General features: G+C 45.2%; 1 protein-coding gene across 3 annotated transcripts in view; it reads left to right on the forward strand.

Annotated features, from left to right (window-relative positions):
- Positions 1–1,342: 1,342 nt before the first annotated feature.
- Positions 1,343–20,329, forward strand: part of stimate (STIM activating enhance) — a 43,420-nt gene continuing 24,433 nt past the window's right edge. Inside the window, exons 1-4 of one of the 3 annotated variants that reach the window (XM_067998307.1) lie at positions 1,343–3,320; positions 3,511–3,559; positions 4,630–4,725; positions 6,893–7,014. In XM_067998307.1, the coding sequence (XP_067854408.1) occupies positions 4,661–4,725; positions 6,893–7,014 (187 nt within the window). In that variant the 5' untranslated portion in view covers positions 1,343–3,320; positions 3,511–3,559; positions 4,630–4,660. Of the gene's footprint in view, positions 3,321–3,368; positions 3,560–3,813; positions 3,926–4,629; positions 4,726–6,892; positions 7,015–20,329 lie in introns of those variants that run through there. The other 2 variants (XM_067998306.1, XM_067998308.1) reach the window with 2 other exon arrangements.

The following is a 20,329-nucleotide window of genomic DNA, read 5'->3' on the forward strand; positions in this document are numbered from 1 at the left end:
TTTACATTGGAATAATGTAGATTTCACGGTCCCTACACCATGGTCTCCATAGGAAATGCTTGCTGTGGATGCAACTGGATTTTTCCATCAGATCACTGGTGCGTTCAGTTTCTATATTTCTACCCACCCAGTAAATATTTTTGAGGCATGAGAATTAATGAACGCACAGGACATCTTCATTAGGGTTAGGGTGTATTTTATATTCCTGCTCCTACAGCAGTCGTGTTTCTGTTCTATTCTGGGTTTTTTTCTCCTCCTCAAAGGCCGGAGAGGAATTCCTCCGGTGTCCCCCCATCCCTCGCTGGGGTACAGTCCCACCGGGAGCCCCGCGCAGAAATGCACAGTATAAAAATACATTCTATAAAGGCAGACATGAACTAGGGCAACCCCTCAGTGTGGGATATCCTGGCACTGACTGAGAAACGGTCTCATGATGAACAGTTTTTAATTATGAAATTAAATTTTTGTATCAAATACTACAAGAATGCACATCCAGTATCTGCTGCTATAGCAGTGACCTCCCAGTTCATAGTCCACAAGCACATTTCTAACACAAGTATCCCCCTCCCACCCCCCAAGAAAGTTTAACTGTCAAGTGGTTCCCATTGCCTCAAATGAGCCAATCCATCAGTATCTAGTGCCTCACCTACTGGTGGTATCTCTGAGGGGAGCTTTACTGATCAGCCCCGAACCGTCCGTCCGTCCCGGGACCCCCAGTGCCGCTCGCTCTCTCCAGAGAGGAGTTATCTTGGGGGCGGGGGGATGTGTCTGGGTTTTCCTTTCTGCCCCCACTGGTGATTTGACCTGAGTTAAGCGAAGAGCAGGGACTGGGGGAGGATCAGACCCGAGACCTCTGCTCCAAAATGTAGAATGTAGTTTTAGAAAGTTTATTAAGGAAATGATATCCACCAGGAATTCTGGTGCTTTGCACATACGTAACTTGAAAATAACATCACTCCCTCTTTGTAGCAAACAGCAGCCAAACAAATGCTCATTTGGCTCCCATCTGCTGCTATAAATGGCATGAATTTAAAAGAAGCCAACTGGAGACGGATTACTGCAAGACACAGATGACAAGGTTGCTCCCTCACCGCTGTAACCAGGAGTGGCCCAGGCAAATATCCATGTAGGCCCAGCCTCCCTTGACCCTTTGTGGGGTGGGGGCCATACAGGTTTTGGGACCTTGGGTTAGTAAGGGGGAAATTGCCCAAAGCTCCTGACTACTGTCCAGTGACTGCTGCTGGCAACTGTACATCAGGTGGGGGGGGAGGGGGTGTTTGGAAGCGAGGGGGGGAGGGGAAAGCAGGGTCGAGGTGGCTGTGATTCCCTGCCACATCGAGCAGCCTGCCAGCACTCTGTTCAATAAGGACAGCCAACATGGTTTGTAAAAGGCAAATGGTTTATGACAAATTGAGGAAATAAACAGAGTGCATTGATAAAGGAATATTGTGTATATGGATTTTCAAAAGGTGTTTGATAAGGTTGAATAAAATTAGTGCACACTGTGTTAAAGGGAGTGTGGCAGCATGGGTGGGAAGTTAAAGGGCAGAAAATAACAATAGTGCTCAAAAGTTTTTAGCATTGGACATTGGTGTCCCCAGGGGTCAGTGTTTGACCATTAATGGATGCTCTGATTGGACAGATGTGAACAGTGGTGTCCCCTGGGATTATGTGGAATGGGACTCGGGTATCCGCTATGGCTCGGTGCGTAGAACTCTCACCTTTTGAGTCAGAAGGTTGTGGGTTTGAGCCCCGCTCCAAAGACTTGAGCACAAAATCTAGGCTGACATTTCAGTGCAGTACTGAGGGAGTGCTGCACTGTTGGAGGTGTCGTCTTTCAGATGAGACTAAGTCTAACTACCCTCTCAGGTAGATGTAAAAGATCCCATGGTATTATTCAAAGAAAAGCAAGAAAGTTCGCCATGGCCAATATTTATCCCTCAACCAACATCACTAAAACGGATTATCTGGTCATTTATCTCTGCACTGTTTTTGGGATCTTGCTGTGTGGGGTATGGTAGTGTAATGCTTATGTTACTGGACTAGTAATCCAGTGGCCTGGACTAATAATTCAGAGTTTGAGAATTTGAATTCAGTTTATAAAATCTGGAAATAAAATGCTGGAATCACTAATGTTGACCATGAAGCTGTCGGATTGTCGTAAAAACCCAACTGGTTCACGAATGTCCTTTTAGGGAACGAAACCTGCCGTCCTTACCCGGTCTGGCCTATATGTGACTCCAGACCCACAGCAATGTGGTTAACTCTTAACTGTCCTCTGAAGTAGCCTAGCAAGCCCCTCAGTTGTATCAAATCCGTTAGTGATATCACCAGCCGCCTCTTGAATCATTGCAGTCTGTGAGGCTTTTTGGGATGTCTTGAGGTTGTGAAAGGTGTTGTATAAATGCAAGTTTGATCTTTCTTTCTAAGTCGATCACTATTTCAGAAAGCGGGCACAGTCTCTTACGCTCAGGACATCCACCCTGTACACTTGCCAACTATTTAACATTAAATGAGAATATGTTAAATAAAATAAAAACAGAAAATGCTGGAAATACAGAGCAAGCATCATCTGTGGAGAAAGAAACAGTTAACGTTTCAGGTCGATGTCCCTTTGTCAGAACTGGAAGAAGTTGAAGATTAAACAGTTTTTAAGCAAGTACAGAGCCAGGGAAAGGAGGAGGGGTATGGAGCAAAGAACAAAAGGTAGAGGTGCAGTGATAGGGTGGAGGGCAGGAGTGATTAAATGACAAAACAGATGATGGTGCAAGGCAAGGGGAGTGGTAATGGGACAAGTAAAGAAACAAAAGATGGGCCTAGAGGAGCTGTAAATGGCAACATCAGAACCATTACCAGCACCTGCTGTCTGAAAAAATAGGACGGTGGTTATGATCTGAAGTTATTGAAATCAAAGTTGAGTCCAGAAGGTTGTAAAGTGCCTAATTAAAAGAATCCCCTCCCAAACTTACTTACTGACAGAGAGCAGGCCTGAGACAAAGTTCTGACATACAGACGAAGAATATTGAGCTGGTGCAAGGGGCCCAGGGTTACTCCTCCATCTCCCTAGTTGGGAAGTAGCCTGTGATGGAAGAGAGGGACCAACAAATGAGGATTTGCTGGGAATCGCTTTCTTTCAGTGACATGTCAAGTAACACATGCAAATTCGAAACTAGCCTTAAATATGACAGCGTTGAAAATTCTGGTTCAGAACTTGAGAAATCCCATGTTTGATCACTGTAGAATATTGCATCCTTTTCCTTCACAGAATTCTGGTCCTTTCAAGTGACTTTTCCTTTTGGTGCTATCCCTTCCTGGCGATGGTAAGAACTTCCTATGGTTTGTGATATTGTGAATGTGGAGTTGATTTTACAGTTCCAGCTGCTCCTGATGAAAACAATGACTTTCACAAATGTGTTTAAATTTTCACCAATCAGCATTTTTTCAATTAACGGAAAGGAATTTATAATTGCTCGTTTTTAAAAAAATGATGCAATGCTTTATCTCTTGCAGTGAAACGTTTCCGAGAACCAAAGTACGAGAGGCGACCATGGAAGATATGGCAAGTATTGATCGGTGACTGCGTGTGGATCGGGCGGTGACTGCGTGTGGATCGGGCGGTGACTGCGTGTGGATCGGCCGGTGACTGCGTGTGGATCGGCCGGTGACTGCGTGTGGATCGGCCGGTGACTGCGTGTGGATCGGCCGGTGACTGCGTGTGGATCGGCCGGTGACTGCGTGTGGATCGGCCGGTGACTGCGTGTGGATCGGCCGGTGACTGCGTGTGGATCGGCCGGTGACTGCGTGTGGATCGGCCGGTGACTGCGTGTGGATCGGCCGGTGACTGCGTGTGGATCGGCCGGTGACTGCGTGTGGATCGGCCGGTGACTGCGTGTGGATCGGCCGGTGACTGCGTGTGGATCGGCCGGTGTGTAATCACATGTTTCCTTTCACTAAAGAAGAGTTTGAAAACGTTAAGCTGCAATTATGAGTTAAGTTTGAAGATCTGCTCAGTCCAAGATTAGCTATAGCACAAGCTAAATGCAGGGTCTTGGTCTGCTTAAACTCAAGTTCAGAATACTTCCTTACTTAATAAGTTCCCACCTGAGACTGTAGTGGTTTAGTAACTGTGCACAGCAGCTAAACCCCACCCCAAAGGGCTCCCTGACACCCTCCCCGCCCCACCCCCCAAAAACAGGGCTCCTCCTTCCCCCCCCCCCCCCCACCTTACATGGCTGTCCGTGATTCTACCAGAGCCATAAATCAGACTCTACCTTTCCACCCCGTGCTGTCCCCACCCTGCAGCAGTCATTTCTGTCTCATGTGACTGTTGAAGGCCTCCTCTCCTTCACTTTGTTCTGTGAAATGCCAGCTACTATTCTTTCTGCGGCTCCCTCTCCTGCCCTGCCTGCAGCCACTGTTCTTAAAATTGGCATTAAAGTCCACTGCAACAATCTGTTAGTATTGCTTGTTACCGATGATCTGAAGTTCACTCTTCACTCAGCATTATGATCCTTGGTCTTTTGGTGCTTCTATCCCAGTGTTTTTAATTAGAATGAACCTCTGCAGTCAATTTTCTAAACTCTAACCAATATCTCTCCAAAATAATAGTTTAACTTGTTGCTTTTGCAGGTTTTTAGATACCTCGAAGCAGGCCATAGGGATGCTGTTTATCCACTTTGCCAATGTCTATTTGTCGGACCTGACTGAAGAGGACCCCTGTTCACTGTGAGTGCTCATCTTTACATGCAACTTATCTGAGTTTGCTGCCGTTTTTCAAAAGCCTCAAGAGTCACATTTTCCATATTTTAGAAGGTGCTGAACCTGACGTTTAATGTACAAACTGAGCCCCCGTTTGCTGTCCCTTGCCTCTCCTCGCTCACTGATTACTGTTGATTGCTCGCTGCTCACTTGTCATTCACTGCTGTTCACCACAGCACACTGGGAACCAGTGCTCATTGTCACTTACAACAACAACTTGCATTCATATAGTGCCTTTAATGTTGCAAAACATTCTAAGATGCTTCACAGGAGTAATTTTCAAACAAAATTTGACGCCGAATCACATGAGCTATTAGGACAGCTTGGTCAAAGAGGTAGATTTTAAGGGGCGTCTTAAAGGAGGAGAGAGAGGCGGAGAGGTTTAGGGAGGAAATTCCAGAGCTTAGGGCCTGGGCAACTGAAGGCACGGCCGCCAATAGTGCAGCAAAGAAAATTGGAGATGCGCAAGAGGCCAGAATTGGAGGAGTGCATAGATCTGAGGGTTGGAGGAGGTTACAGAGATAGGGAGAGGCGAGGCCATGCAGGATTTGAAAACAAGAATGAGAATTTTAAAATCGAGGCGATGCTGGACCGGGAACCAATGTAGGTCGGGGGTGGGTGAACGTGACTTGGTGTGAGTTAGGATACAGGCAGCAGAGTTTTGGATAAGCTGAAGTTTATGGAGGATGGAAGATGGGAGACCGGCCAGGAGAGAATTGGAATAGTCGAGTCTAGGGGTAACCAAGGCATGGATGAGGGTTTCAGCAGCTGATGAGCTGAAGCAGGGATTTGCTGGATCGTAACAGACATCAGGAGGACGTAGACAGACTGGTGAAATGGGCAGGCACATGGCAGATGAAATTTAATGCAGAGAAGTTTGAGGTGATGCATTTTGGAAGGAAGAATGAGGAGAGGCAATATAAACTAAATGGTACAATTTTAAAGGGGGTGCAGGAACAGAGAAATCTGTGGGTTGATATACAAATCTTTGAAGGTGGCAGAACAAGTTGATAAAGCTGTTAAAGCCCAGGATCCCATATGCTTTTCTATTAAGAGGCATAGAGTACAAAAGCATGGAATAATGATTCTATGGTTCTAGTGCTAAATCTTCATGAAACACTGGTTAGGCCTCAGCTGGAGAATTGTGTGCAATTCTGGGCACCACAATTTAGGAAGGATGTCAAGGCCTTAGAGAGGGTGCAAAGGAGATTTACTAGAATGATACCAGGGATGAGGGGCTTCAGTTATGTGGAGAGACTGGAGAAGCTGTGATTGTTCTCCTTAGAGCAGAGAAGGTTAAGAGGAGATTTGATAGAAGTGCTCAAAATCATGAGGGGTTTTGATAGAGTAAATACGGAGAAACTTTCTACTGGCAGGAGGGTTGGTAACCAAAGGACACAGATTTAAGATAATTGGCAAAAAAGCCAGGGGGGAGATGAGGAGAATTTTTTTTTACACAGCGAATTGTTATGATCTGGAATGCACTGCCTGAAAGGGCGGTGGAAGCAGATTCAATAGTAACTTTCAAAAAGGAATTGGATAAATAATTAAAAAGGAAAAATGTGCAGGGCTATGGGAAAAGGGCAGGGGAGTGGGACTAATTGGATTGCTCTTTCAAAGAGCCAGCATAGGTATGATGGGCCGAATGGCCTCCTTCACTGTATCATTCTATGATTCTAATTGATTTTTTTAGTAACTGTAGGTTTAACAACCTAGCCTTGGAGCTATTTGGTCACAGTAGCACAGTGGTTGTGGTACTGGGCTAATAAGCCAGAGGTCGAGGGTTCCAATCCCACCACCGCCACAAGATGTGAAATTGAATTCAATAAATCTGGTCATTTGTGGACTAATAGCAGGGAAACAATGACCATGAAATCTGCTGGGGTCACCAGTGTCCTTCAAGGGAAGGACCTCTTACCTGGTGTGACCTACACCACACTCCAATCTCATTCTAAGCGTTGACTCTTAATGCCTTCATGGCAACCAGAGATGGGCAGTAAATGTGGCCTTACCTATCGCCTGCATCCCAAGAGCAAATACGTTTTTAAAAATTATTTTATTAAAAAATCTTGTTGATGAGATTTGAATTGATGCCTTTTGTCTGGTGATTGACATTTGTCTGTTCCCACATCAGGTACCTTATTAACTTCCTGCTGGATGCCACCCTGGGAATGCTCCTTATATATGCCGGAGTGAGAGCAGTAAGTGCCCTTGTGGAATGGCGACACTGGGAATCTCTTCGTTTTGGCGAGTATGGTATGGAATCTGTCATTCTATTTCTTTTTTCTTTCTGTGTCTTGACCTTTTTGTTCCCCATGATGAAGGAACAGCAGAGTTTGGGATTATTGTCATACCTTTGTGTTACTGTGTGTGACGCAACAAGACAGGAACCAGCTGCCATTTCTTCTCTTTTGGTTAAAATTCTTTATCCAACAGAAGATAAGTTACTTGGTGCTGAATGTGATAGAAGTGTCACACACTATGAAATGTCATTGGGCCAAATTAGACTGATTAATCAATCTACCAGAGTTTGTGATGGAGTTTACAGTAAAGAGCTAAACACATTCCACCTGTAAAAGGAGCAGAGTTACTGTAATACTGAGACTGAGGAAAGGAGCAGTGTTACCTCAGAGAGGATATACTTGCCATAGAAGGCGTGCAGCGAAGGTTCAACAGACTGATTCTTGGGATGGCAGGACTGTCGTATGAGGAGAGATTGGGTCGACTCGGCCTGTATTCACTAGATCTCATTTGAAATATATAAAATTCTGACAGGGCTAGACAGACTGGATGCAGGGAGGATGTTTCCCCTGGCTGAGGGATCCAGAATGAGGAGTCACAGTCTCAGGATACGGGGTAGGACATTTAGGACTGAGATGAGGAGAAATTTCTTCACTCAGAGAGTGGTGTACCTGTGGAATTCTCTACCACAGAAGGCTGTGGAAGCCAAGTCACTAAATATATTTAAGAAGGAGCCAGATAGATTTCTGGACAAATAGGCATCAAGGGGTATGGAGAGAGCGGGAATATGATGTTGAGATAGAGGATCAGCCATGATCATATTGAATGGCGGAGCAGGTTCGAAGGGCCGAATGGCCTACTCCTGCTCTTATTTTCTATGTTTCTATGTTTACTGTAACACTGAGAGACTAAGGAAAGGAGCAGTGTTATTGTAATACTGAGACTGAGGAAAGGAGCAGTGTCACTGTAATACTGACGGACTGAGGAGTATAGAAAGTACAGGGATGACGTAAAAAAGGAAATAAGGAAAGCAAAGAGAGGGCATGATAAAATATTAGCTAGTAAGATTAAAGAAAACCCAAAGATGTTTTATCAGTACATTAAGAACAAGAGGATAGCTGAGGAAAAGGTGGGACCTATCAGGGATGATAAGGGTAACTTGTGTGTAGAAGCAGAGGATGTGGATAGGGTTTTAAATGAATATTTTGTCTCCGTATTCACAAAGGAAAGGGATGATCCGGACGTAGTAGTTAAAGAGGAGAGGTGTGACATATTGGATAAGGTAAACATAACGAGAGAGGAAGTACTAGAGGGACTGGAATCCTTGAAAGTTGATAAGTCACCAGGGCCGGATGGATTGTTTCCTCGGCTATTGAAGGAAGCCAGGGAGGAAATAGTGGATGCTCTGAGGATCATTTTCCAATCCTCACTAGATACAGGGGAGGTACCGGAGGACTGGAAGACTGCAAACGTAGCACCATTGTTTAAAAAGAGTACGAAGGAAAGGCCGAACAATTATAGGCCAGTCAGTCTTACCTCGGTGGTGGGTAAACTATTAGAATCAATACTGAGAGATAGGATAAACTGTCACTTGGAAAGGCATGGTTTAATCAGAGATAGTCAGCATGGATTTGTTCGGGGAAGGTCATGCTTTACAAATCTGATTAAATTCTTTGAGGAAGTGACAAGGAGGATTGATGAGGGTAGTGCAGTGGATGTTGTCCACATGGATTTTAGTAAGGCATTTGACAAGGTCCCACATGGCAGACTGGTCAGAAAGGTAAAAGCCCATGGGATACAGGTAAATGTGGTGAATTGGATCCAAAATTGGCTCAGTAACAGGAAACAAAGGGTAAAAGTCGATGGATGTCTTTGCAAATGGAAATCCGTTTCCAGTGGTGTGCCGCAGGGCTCAGTGTTGGGTCCCTTGCTGTTTGTGGTATATATTAATGATTTGAACTTGACTGTAGCGGGCATGATTAGCAAATTTGTAGACGACACAAAAATTGGTTGTGTAGTTGATAGTGAAGAGGATAGCTGTAGACTCCAAGAAGATATCAATGGGTTGGTGGAGTGGGCGGAAAAATGGCAAATGGAGTTCAACCCGGAGAAGTGTGAGGTAATGCACTTAGGGAGGGCAAACAGTAAAAGGGAATACGCAGTAAACGGGAATATATTGAGGGGTAGAGGAAGTGAGAGACCTTGGAGTGCATGTGCACAGGTCCCTGAAGGTGGCAGTACAGGTAGATAAGGTTGTGAAGAAGGCATACGGAATGCTCTCCGTTATTAGCCGAGGTATAGAATACAAAAGCAGGGATGTAATGATGGAACTGTATAAAACGCTGGTAAGGCCACAGCTGGAGTATTGTGCACAGTTCTGGTCACCACATTACAGGAATGACATAATTGGTCTGGAGAGAGTGCAGAGAAGATTTACAAGAATGTTGCCAGGGCTTGAAAATTGCAGCTACGAGGGAGCGATTGGATAGGCTGGGGTTGTTTTCCTTGGAGCAGAGGAGGCTGAGGGGAGACTTGATTGAGGTGTACAAAATTATGAGTGGCCCAGATAGAGTAGACAGGAAGTACCTGTTTCCCCTAGCGGAGAGTTCAAGAACTAGAGGACATAGATTTAAGCTGATTGGCGGAAGGATTAGAGGGGACATGAGGAAAATCTTTTTTACCCAGAGGGTGGTGGGTGTATGGAATTCGCTGCCCGAATTGGTGGTAGAGGCAGGGGACCCTCAACTCTTTTTTTAAAAAAAAAGTACCTGGACTTGCACCTGAAGTGCTGTAAGCTGCAGGGCTACGGACCGGGTGCTGGAAGGTGGGATTAGAAATGGCACCTGTTTGTTCTTCGAGCCGGCGCGGACCCGATGGGCCGAATGGCCCCCTTCTGTGCTGTAACTTTTCTATGGTTCTATGAGGAAAAGAGCAGTATTACTGTAATACTGAGAGACTGGGGAAAGGAGCAGTGTTACTGTAATACTGAGTGACTGGGGAAAGGAGCAGTGTTACTGTAATACTGAGAGACTGGGGAAAGGAGCAGTGTTACTGTAATACTGAGAGACTGGGGAAAGGAGCAGTGTTACTGTAATACTGAGAGACTGGGGAAAGGAGCAGTGTTACTGTAATACTGAGGAAAGGAAAGTCTCTCATTTTCAGAGCTGATCCATGAGAATTTGGCCCCCAACTGGGTAATCTTTTAATGTATGTTTTAAGAAGTATAATGATTAGCTATTAAAAAATTCTTGATCCTTAATAAGGTCTACATAGTTTAAATTATTTATAGCTCGGTTTCTGCCTCTTGCTCTCTCTCCATATATGGAGATGATAGTGAAATGTTATCTAATCTGTAAATTCTTACATCATTGCACTAAATTTCTCACAGACCACAGATCCCATCATCTGGCTGCCGTGGGAACGATGTGTTATTGTCAATCGTACAACGAAGTGAGGGGTTTTTGCAAAATTGAATCCAAGTGGGAATTTGAGTTTCTGTACCGATCTTGGGCCTATGGTGCCAGGCAATATGAGCTCAAGACCTTTTCCTTGCCCCTCCCAAGAAACATTTCCAGCTTAATGTTGGTGTTAAAAATTCAGTCGATACCTTCCTGGGTTCGGTAACATAATTTGCTCCTTTTAAATGGTCTGAGTATCTTACAATTACAGGGGGTGAAATCCAAACACTGCAGATACAAGAAAGCTGAAAAGCAGAAAATATCAGCAGCTCAGGCAGCATCTGTGAAGTGAACAGAGGAGTTGATGGCCCAGAAGTTGCTGGGAAATAACTGCAAGCTAAATCCGCGGACCGTTATTAATGCATAGTGACGTGTGTCGAGGAAGAGCTACCCCTGTGAGTTGTGAATCGGCATGAGTAAAGCGATTGGTAGAAGGATTAAAGGGGAGCTGAGGAAACATTTTTTCACCCAGAGGGCGGTGGGGGTCTGGAACTCACTGCCTTGAAAGGGTGGTGGAGGCAGAAACCTTCAACTCATTTAAAAAGTACCTGGATGTACACCTGAAGTGCCGTAACCTACAAGGCTACGGACCAAGTGCTAGAAAATAGGATTAGGCTGGGTGGCTCACTTTCGGCCGGCATGGACATGATGGGCCGAATGGCCTCCTGTGTCGTAAATTTTCTGTGATTTGCACCGTTAGCCTCGTGAGAATGGCAGCTCACTGTCAATCTCCCCGTGAGGGTCAAGACATTTCTGGATTTGCACCGTAAATACAAATTAAACTTGGCGCAGAAAGTTAAGGCCACTATTTCACGACGTAAGGACCCTGTTAATGGGGTGATTTATGGTCTTGACATGAAACTCAACCTCTCTGGCTCAGAAAGGGAACAATTGAAACTGGAGTCTCACTCCTGGAAGTTTTTTTAACAAAAAATTCTCTCTCTCGCTCTCTCTCAATCCAATCTTTCTTTCTCTTCCTGTATCTAATTTGACTCTAATTCACCCTATTTCCATCTCCATCACTCCTCTGTTTCTTTCCATATCCTTAAATTTAATTGAATAAGGAGATAGACTGTTGATCCTGTCGTTCACCAAGGTGCCCGTTGCCCTCGCGCCCCATTATCAGCTCGCACTTCCAGCAATTTACGGCGCAAAAATAATTGGAGCTGAAGGGTGAGGGAAAGAATCTAACTCCCGTTGCTCACCATGAGATGCCCCGTCCAGTTTCTGGGCCAATGGCTCGAGTGTGGACCCTTGACCAACTCTGATGACTCCCCAAAACCTCTCCTCCATCCACAAGGCACAAGTCAGGAGTGTGATGGAATACTCACCACTTACCTGGATGGTACAGCTGTAGCAACACTCAAGAAGCTCAACACTATCCGGAACAAAGCAATATGCAGCCCACCTACCACCTTAAACATCCACTCCCTCCACCGTACTCGTGGGACAGGTGAATATTACACCCGGCAGCACTCCTGGTGAATATTAGGTGTTGCACTGGAATATTACTCCTGCTTTCTGTTTTGAATTGAGCTGTCCCTTGTCAGTTGTGTGTACACGGCAAGCCTTAAAATGGATGTGCTGAGGATTCTGTTGTATCCATTTATGGCGACAAAAATCATACCTACTTAACACAGTTGAGATGTTGCTTTAAAATAACAATCGTTAATGGAACAGATGGTTTGCGTGTTGCAGATTGAATAACAAAGTAGGACCAAGCTTGTAGATGAAGCAGATTGTTCAGGGAGATGTGTCTTCCTGAATCTTTGTTTGAAAGCAAGGCTTGTGTTTATATAGTGCCTTATGTCTCTGAGCTGTCTCAAAGCACTTTGCGTGTAATGAAGTACTTTGAAATATAGTGACTATAATGTAGCCAGATGTGTAATCATCGCCCAGTTTCCATTGGTAAATGCTGCTTCCAGAATTGTCATCCAAGACAGTTTTTAAATCTTAGATTCTAAACATTGATGTAATCAAATAGGCATTTAAACAGAGCTGGGACTGGTATCTTCACTGGGAGGTTAACTACACCAGGGTAAGATAAATAAGTTTCTCTTGCTGTCTGTTCTAAATCTCTTTATGTGGGAATAAGGAGATGGGTTGAACAGAACAGGATATTAAAAAAAAATCAGAACTGGGGAGAGAGAAAAGGAAATGACCAAACTAAAATGTTTATATAAATGCATGGTGTACAAGAAACACAATTAGGGAACTAGTCATTGATTTAAAATAGAAAGTTAGCTGCAGCTGGGTCAAGATTGGCAATTAGATATACCTGGGCATAAAACTGAGGGATAAGGAAGAATGAATGGGGAAAGGGATAGCGGCATTAATAGGAGATATTAGCACTGGAGGATTTAACCAGCCAAGTGTCCAAACAGAATGCCTTTGGGTTAAGCTAAGGAATTGTAAGGGATCAGTAACATTGCTGGGAGTATATTATAGACCACCAAACAGTGGCAAGGAAAATGAGCATGAAATTTGTATACAAATTAGAGAGTTGTGTTTTAACAATAGAGTTATAATAGGAAATTTTAATTATCCAGTAATAGACTGGGATCGAGAAAATCTTTGTGGTGAAAGAGGGGAATTTAGGACTGTTTGCACAGTCAATGTGTTGCTGTTCCAACAAAGGAGGATGAACAAGCAGGTGACCCAACAGTAGGGGAACGCTGGGAAACAGAGGCCTTAATACAATTAGGCTCATTTCAGCAAAAGAATAGAAAAGGAAAAAGAAAAATTGAAGACTAGAGTACTTGACTGAAAGAAAGCAAATTGTAATGAGATGAAAAGGGACTTTGCCTAAACTAAATGGAAGGAAAAATTGGCAACGACCATAAATCAGCAATAGGAAATATTTAAACAGGAGGTGGAAAGGTGCAAATGAGGTACCCCACAGGGCAGATAATAAAAGGGAAATGAGAGGACAAATATAAAATATATCGGAAAGCTACAAATAGAAAGGCTAAGAGGGAGTGTAAGAGAAAATTAGCAAGAAACATTAAGGCCACAAAATGGCTTTCTATAGACAGTAATAAGAGGATAGTCAAGGTAGAGGTAGGGGTACTTACAGATGGGGCAAGCTTATCATGGAGAGCGAGGGAATGGCAGAGATACTCAATAAGGACTTTGTTCTACACCCGGATTTCAATATCCACCTCCTCTGAAAACTGAGGCAGTTAGTGAAGGTGAAATAGGAATCGCCCAAGGCCAGTCACTGCAGATTGTGTTTAACCAACCGTATAGAATTCTTTGTAGAAATAATGGAAAGGGTGAAAAAGAAAAATGTAAGAGTAATGAGGAAAGGGCACTGCATTGGGAGTAGGGAGATAGCTCTTTCAGAGAGAGGGCACAGGCTCAATGGGACAAATGGGGAAAGGGCAGCACAATGGGAGTAGGGAGATAGCTCTTTGAGAGCCAGCACAGGCTCGATACTTTCTGTACTATAACATTCTGTTGTAAAGGAAATGCAGTGGGTGGCTAATACGGATTTTCAGGAAGGCATCACATAATTAATGATAGTTACAGTTGTTTTTTAAATCATGTTTTCAGGATCTATTTTTAGCGTCAAAAATGAGAACACATCGCAGGAGATAAACAGGACCCAAAAGCCACATGTAAATTTCCAGAAAATCATTAAAAACCACTTGTTATTGGTAAAGATGGAATTACATTAAAAACATGTGCAATTATAGAATTTGATGCTTTGACGCTCCCACATTCTTGCACCAGCTGCGCAGTGACCCTCCGTCCGCAGCGTAGACGCGGCCTTGACCCTCCGTCCGCAGCGTAGACGCGGCCTTGACCCTCCGTCCGCAGCGTAGACGCGGCCTTGACCCTCCGTCCGCAGCGTAGACGCGGCCTTGACCCTCCGTCCGCAGCGTAGACGCGGCCTTGACCCTCCGTCCGCAGCGTAGACGCGGCCTTGACCCTCCGTCCGCAGCGTAGACGCGGCCTTGACCCTCCGTCCGCAGCGTAGACGCGGCCTTGACCCTCCGTCCGCAGCGTAGACGCGGCCTTGACCCTCCGTCCGCAGCGTAGACGCGGCCTTGACCCTCCGTCCGCAGCGTAGACGCGGCCTTGACCCTCCGTCCGCAGCGTAGACGCGGCCTTGACCCTCCGTCCGCAGCGTAGACGCGGCCTTGACCCTCCGTCCGCAGCGTAGACGCGGCCTTGACCCTCCGTCCGCAGCGTAGACGCGGCCTTGACCCTCCGTCCGCAGCGTAGACGCGGCCTTGACCCTCCGTCCGCAGCGTAGACGCGGCCTTGACCCTCCGTCCGCAGCGTAGACGCGGCCTTGACCCTCCGTCCGCAGCGTAGACGCGGCCTTGACCCTCCGTCCGCAGCGTAGACGCGGCCTTGACCCTCCGTCCGCAGCGTAGACGCGGCCTTGACCCTCCGTCCGCAGCGTAGACGCGGCCTTGACCCTCCGTCCGCAGCGTAGACGCGGCCTTGACCCTCCGTCCGCAGCGTAGACGCGGCCTTGACCCTCCGTCCGCAGCGTAGACGCGGCCTTGACCCTCCGTCCGCAGCGTAGACGCGGCCTTGACCCTCCGTCCGCAGCGTAGACGCGGCCTTGACCCTCCGTCCGCAGCGTAGACGCGGCCTTGACCCTCCGTCCGCAGCGTAGACGCGGCCTTGACCCTCCGTCCGCAGCGTAGACGCGGCCTTGACCCTCCGTCCGCAGCGTAGACGCGGCCTTGACCCTCCGTCCGCAGCGTAGACGCGGCCTTGACCCTCCGTCCGCAGCGTAGACGCGGCCTTGACCCTCCGTCCGCAGCGTAGACGCGGCCTTGACCCTCCGTCCGCAGCGTAGACGCGGCCTTGACCCGGAATACCATCTGACGCAATGGCACCAAGCATTCCCAGTCCAGAAACTGAAGCGTAGGAGGGATCTTAGCATGCAATTCAACCATGACATACAAAGAATGAGGAAATCTCCAGTAAAGCTAGATCTAAAACATTCCACCTCATAGAAATGTGCTACCAAGTAATACAACTGTGAGATGGGAAACTGATCTTAATCCGAGGTCAGTTTGGATAATGAACTCTTCAAAGCACTTATTTTGTGTAATCATAATCATTAGACATTGGCCAGGAAATTGCTCCAAAAATAATTGGGAGCCGAACAGTGCTCACTGTTTGTTATTTATGGGCAAATGGAAGAGCAAGTTCCAGCGAGCACGCATGCACAAAAGCGGAAATCTGGAAATTGCACTTCCAGTTCCCAGCTGATTGGAAAGCTCCGTGGATGGACCGCCCACTGCTGGCTGTCCATTGAGATGAATGGAGGAGTGTGGGGCATGCTTTAAGTACCCACTAAAATAGACGGAAAAGGTTAAGGTTACTCTGAACTGGCCTAAACTAAATTTTAACAGCGTGGTAATATTCTGGCATGGGTGGAGGATTGGTTATCTAACAGGAAGCAGAGAGTTGGGATAAATGGTTCATTCTCGGACTGGCAACCAGTAGCCAGTGGTGTTCCGCAGGGGTCGGTGCTGGGTCCCCAACTCTTTACAATCTATATTAACGATTTGGAGGAGGGGACCGAGTGTAACATATCAAAGTTTGCAGATGATACAAAGATGGGTGGGAAAGTAGAGAGTGAGGAGGACATTAAAAACCTACAAGGGGATATAGACAGGCTGGGTGAGTGGGCGGAGATTTGGCAGGAAAAATCAGAGAGCAAGTTATTATCTTAATGGCGTGAAACTGGAAAGTACTGCAGTACAAAGGGATCTGGGGGTCCTAGTGCAAGAAAATCAAAAAGTTAGTATGCAGGTGCAGCAGGTGATCAAGAAGGCCAACGGAATGTTGGCTTTTATTGCTAGGGGGATAGAATATAGAAAGAGGGAGGTATTGCTGCAGTTATATAGGTATTGGTGAGACCACACCTGGAATACTGCATACAGTTTTGGTGTCCATACTTAAGAAAAGACATACTTGCTCTCGAGGCAGTACAAAGAAGGTTCACTCGGTTAATCCCGGGGATGAGGGGGCGGACATATGAGGAGAGGTTGAGTAGATTGGGACTCTACTCATTGGAGTTCAGAAGAATGAGAGGCGATCTTATTGAAACATATAAGATTGTGAAGGGGCTTGATCGGGTGGATGCGGTAAGGATGTTCCCAAGGATGGGTGAAACTAGAACTAGGGGCATAATCTTAGAATAAGGGGCTGCTCTTTCAAAACTGAGATGAGGAGAAACTTCTTCACTCAGAGGGTGGTAGGTCTGTGGAATTTGCTGCCCCAGGAAGCTGTGGAAGCTACATCATTAAATAAATTTAAAACAGAAATAGACAGTTTCCTAGAAGTAAAGGGAATTAGGGGTTACGGGGAGTGGGCAGGAAATTGGACATGAATTTAGATTTGAGGTTAGGATCAGATCAGCCATGATCTTATTGAATGGCGGAGCAGGCTCAAGGGGCCGATTGGCCTACTCCTGCTCCTATTTCTTATGTTCTTATGGTAATGTCAATGACTGCCAAACAACCTCTCTGGCTCTGAAAATTAACTTTTAAAATGTTGAGTCTCATTTCTCCCGATATTAATAGTTTTTGGACTTTTAAAAAAAAATTAATTTTTATTTTTTACTTATTCTTTCTGTCTCTTTTATCTCTGTCTTTTAATCTTATCCTCTCTTTATTTCACTTCCTCCAGCTGATTTTATAGTGATTTTACTAATCTATCTGACCCTTCCTGGTTCTTAGTCTGGGCAGCTTGTCAATGATGCTTCAAACTGATTGGTTGAGGGGACAGAAAGGTCCTTTCCCCGCTCACACAGCTCAGAGAAGCCTGGGAGAGTCCACTGCACTTGTTTAAACTCACCTTTGAAGGAAGTTGCTACCGAGAAGCCCGCGGATACTTAGTGGGTGAGTTTAAACCTATTTAGCAGTGGGCAGTATTGGTTTGCTGCTCAGCAATTTACTGGCCGTTATTTTAGTAAAAGCATCACTTCATGTAGCTGTGTTCTTGAAAGCTACATCATCAGATGAAGACATGTAAAGTTATCCCATTACTGGCACTCTGCCTGTAATGCCAGGTTCTACCCATCCCCAATTCTCAAGGCCCAGTTCATACTTAATTGCAGTACATCAAAGCTCTGGGGAACTTTTCCCTCCGAAACTAAGGACACAGTTATGTAGGAACAGGAGGAGGCCATTCAGCCCCTCGAGCCTACTCTGCCATTCCATTAGATCATGGCTGACTCCATTTACGTGACTTTGCTCCATATCCCTTGATACCCTTACCTCATAAAAATCTGTTAATCTCAGTCTTGAAAGCTCCAATTGATCCACAGCCTTTTATGGGAGCGAGTTCCAGATTTCCACTACCCTTTGTGTGAAAAAGTGCTTCCTGATTTCACCCCTGATTGTCCTAGCTCTAATTTTAAGATTGTGCCCCTTGTTCTGGACTCCCCCACCAGAGGAAATAGCTTCTTTGTATCTACCCTATCAAACCTTTTTATCATTTTAAACACCTCAATTAGATCACCACTTAACCTTCTAAACTCAACAGAATATAAGACAGGTTTATGCAAACTGTCCTTGTAAATGAACCCTTTAAGCTATGGTTTAATTTTGGTGAACTGCGCTAGACCCCCTCCAAGGCCAATATATCCTTTCTGAAGTGCGGTGCCCAAAACTGAACACAATACTCCAGATGGGGTCTGACCAAGGCTCTGTACAACTGAAGCATCACTTCCACCCCTTTCCAACCCCCTTGAGATAAAGGCCAACATTCCATTAGCCTTTTTGATTGCTTTCTGTACCTGTGCACCATTAAGGAAATATTCTGATTTATCTTTGTCAGATCTAAAGTGGATGACCTCACATTTCCCCACATTGAACTCCATGTGCCACAGTTTTGCCCACTCATTTAATTTGTCTATGTCCCTTTGTAACTTTCTGTTCCCACCCACACAACTTACTGTCCCTCCTAACTTAGTGTCATCTGCAAACTTGGATACACAATTCTCTCTTCCTTTATCCAAGTTATTGATGTATATGGTGAAAAACTGAGCTCCCAGATCCCTGGGAAACACCACTTGTCACAGCCCGCCAATCATAGAGTGAACCTTTATCCCCACTCTCTGTCTCCAAACTAATTACCAACCTATGTCACAATGTTGTCTCCAATTTGCTAATAATCTCTTGTTCGGAATCTTATCAAATGCCTCTGGAAGTCCGTATAGACAACATCCATAGACACTCCCCTATCCACTATGCTAGTGACCCTCTCAAAAAAAAAGTTCAGTCAGATATGACCTACCCTTCACAAATCAACGCTGACTCTCTTTACTCAACTGATGTTTGTCCAAGTGCTCAGTCGCTCTGTCCCTGATGATAGATTCCAGTAACTTCCCCACAGCTGATGTTAAACTGACAGGTCTGTTGTTATCTGGTTTCTCCCTCGCTCCTTTCTTATATAATGGAGTGACATTTGTAAAATGTGAATGTTTACATTTTGGAAGTAAGAATAGAGAAAGGAAATGCATCTTAAATGGTAAGATTTTAAGTAAAGGAACCAACCTTGTGCAGATGTACAGATCCTTAAAGTTGGTAGCATAAATAACAAGCCCATTAAAAGGCAAACCAAGACCTTGGTTTAGTATCTAGAGGCACAGACTATGAAAGCAGGGAGGTAACGAGGAACTTGTAACAGACTGGGTTGCAGTTGGAGTATTGTGTACTTTTCTGGGACACATTGCTGCAATGCCTCTTGGAATTGGACCATGATACAAAACTCAGTTGCTGTCCAGTGCGTCTAACTTTAAATATGGTCAACCCAGAAATATCTCTGGAAAACTGGGAAAGTGAATCTCTTACTCTGACTGCAGGGAAATGTGCGTTGAGTGGAATACAGTAGTTCCTGATAACTGCTTCAGTGCCGCATTTGGACTGGATTAACGTGAATCTTCACAAAACAGGGTTTACACTACCAGTGGGTAAAAGGTGAAGTTATTGTAATCTTCAGTATTCTCGTGGCTAACCAAAGTGATGCCAAAAAGCCTGTTTATTGTAGCTTTGGTGAAATGTTAGAATCTATACAAACAATTCCATTTGCTTATTATAAAGGGTTCCAAGCCCCTTTCATTGATGTCATTTTGTACAGTGTATGTTGGGATCAGTGAGCAATGGTGTGCAGGAAGCATCAACTGCTGATGTGTTCCTAATTTTAACAAACGGAGCATGAAGCTGATATAATTCACATTCCTGTCCAGTTATCCTTGCTGTATGTTAATACTCACTGAGGGGTATTCCCTTATTACAGCTTACAGTGTCTCTGTAGATGTCTTTCAGGTTTGATTGCTGCTTGCAGTGTTTTGCTGGTGATCTGGAGGTTGTCTTGGTGATGTCAGCATCCAGAAAGATTAATTGCATGAACTCAACCGGGCAATTTTGTGCATTGTTAAAACTTCCAAATATTTTATTTATGTGATAATCACAATGCAGTTACCACAACTGCAGCTTGCATTTATATAGCGCCTTTAATGTAGAAAAAGCTTCACAGAAGTATCACTGAGCCAAAGGAGATGTTAGAAGGAGTGATGAAAAACTTGGTCAAAGAGTAAGTTTTAAGGAGCGCCTTAAAGGAGGAGAGAGAGGTTTAGGGAGCAAATTCCAGAGCTTAGGGCCTAGGCAGCTGAAGGCACGGCCGCCAATAGTGGAGTGAAGGAAGGGGGGAACGTATAAGAGGCCAGAGTTGGAGGAACGCAGAGATCTCGGAGGGTTGTGAGGCTGGAGGAGGTTACAGAGATGGGGAGGGGGCGAGGCCATGGAGGGATTTGAACACAAGGATGAGAATTTTAAATTTGAGGTGTTAGACTTTGAGGACCAAGACTTGGTGCGAGCTAGGATGTGGGCAGC

This window comes from Heptranchias perlo, chromosome 17, assembly GCF_035084215.1.
Source record: "Heptranchias perlo isolate sHepPer1 chromosome 17, sHepPer1.hap1, whole genome shotgun sequence".
Taxonomy (NCBI): Eukaryota; Metazoa; Chordata; class Chondrichthyes; order Hexanchiformes; family Hexanchidae; genus Heptranchias; species Heptranchias perlo.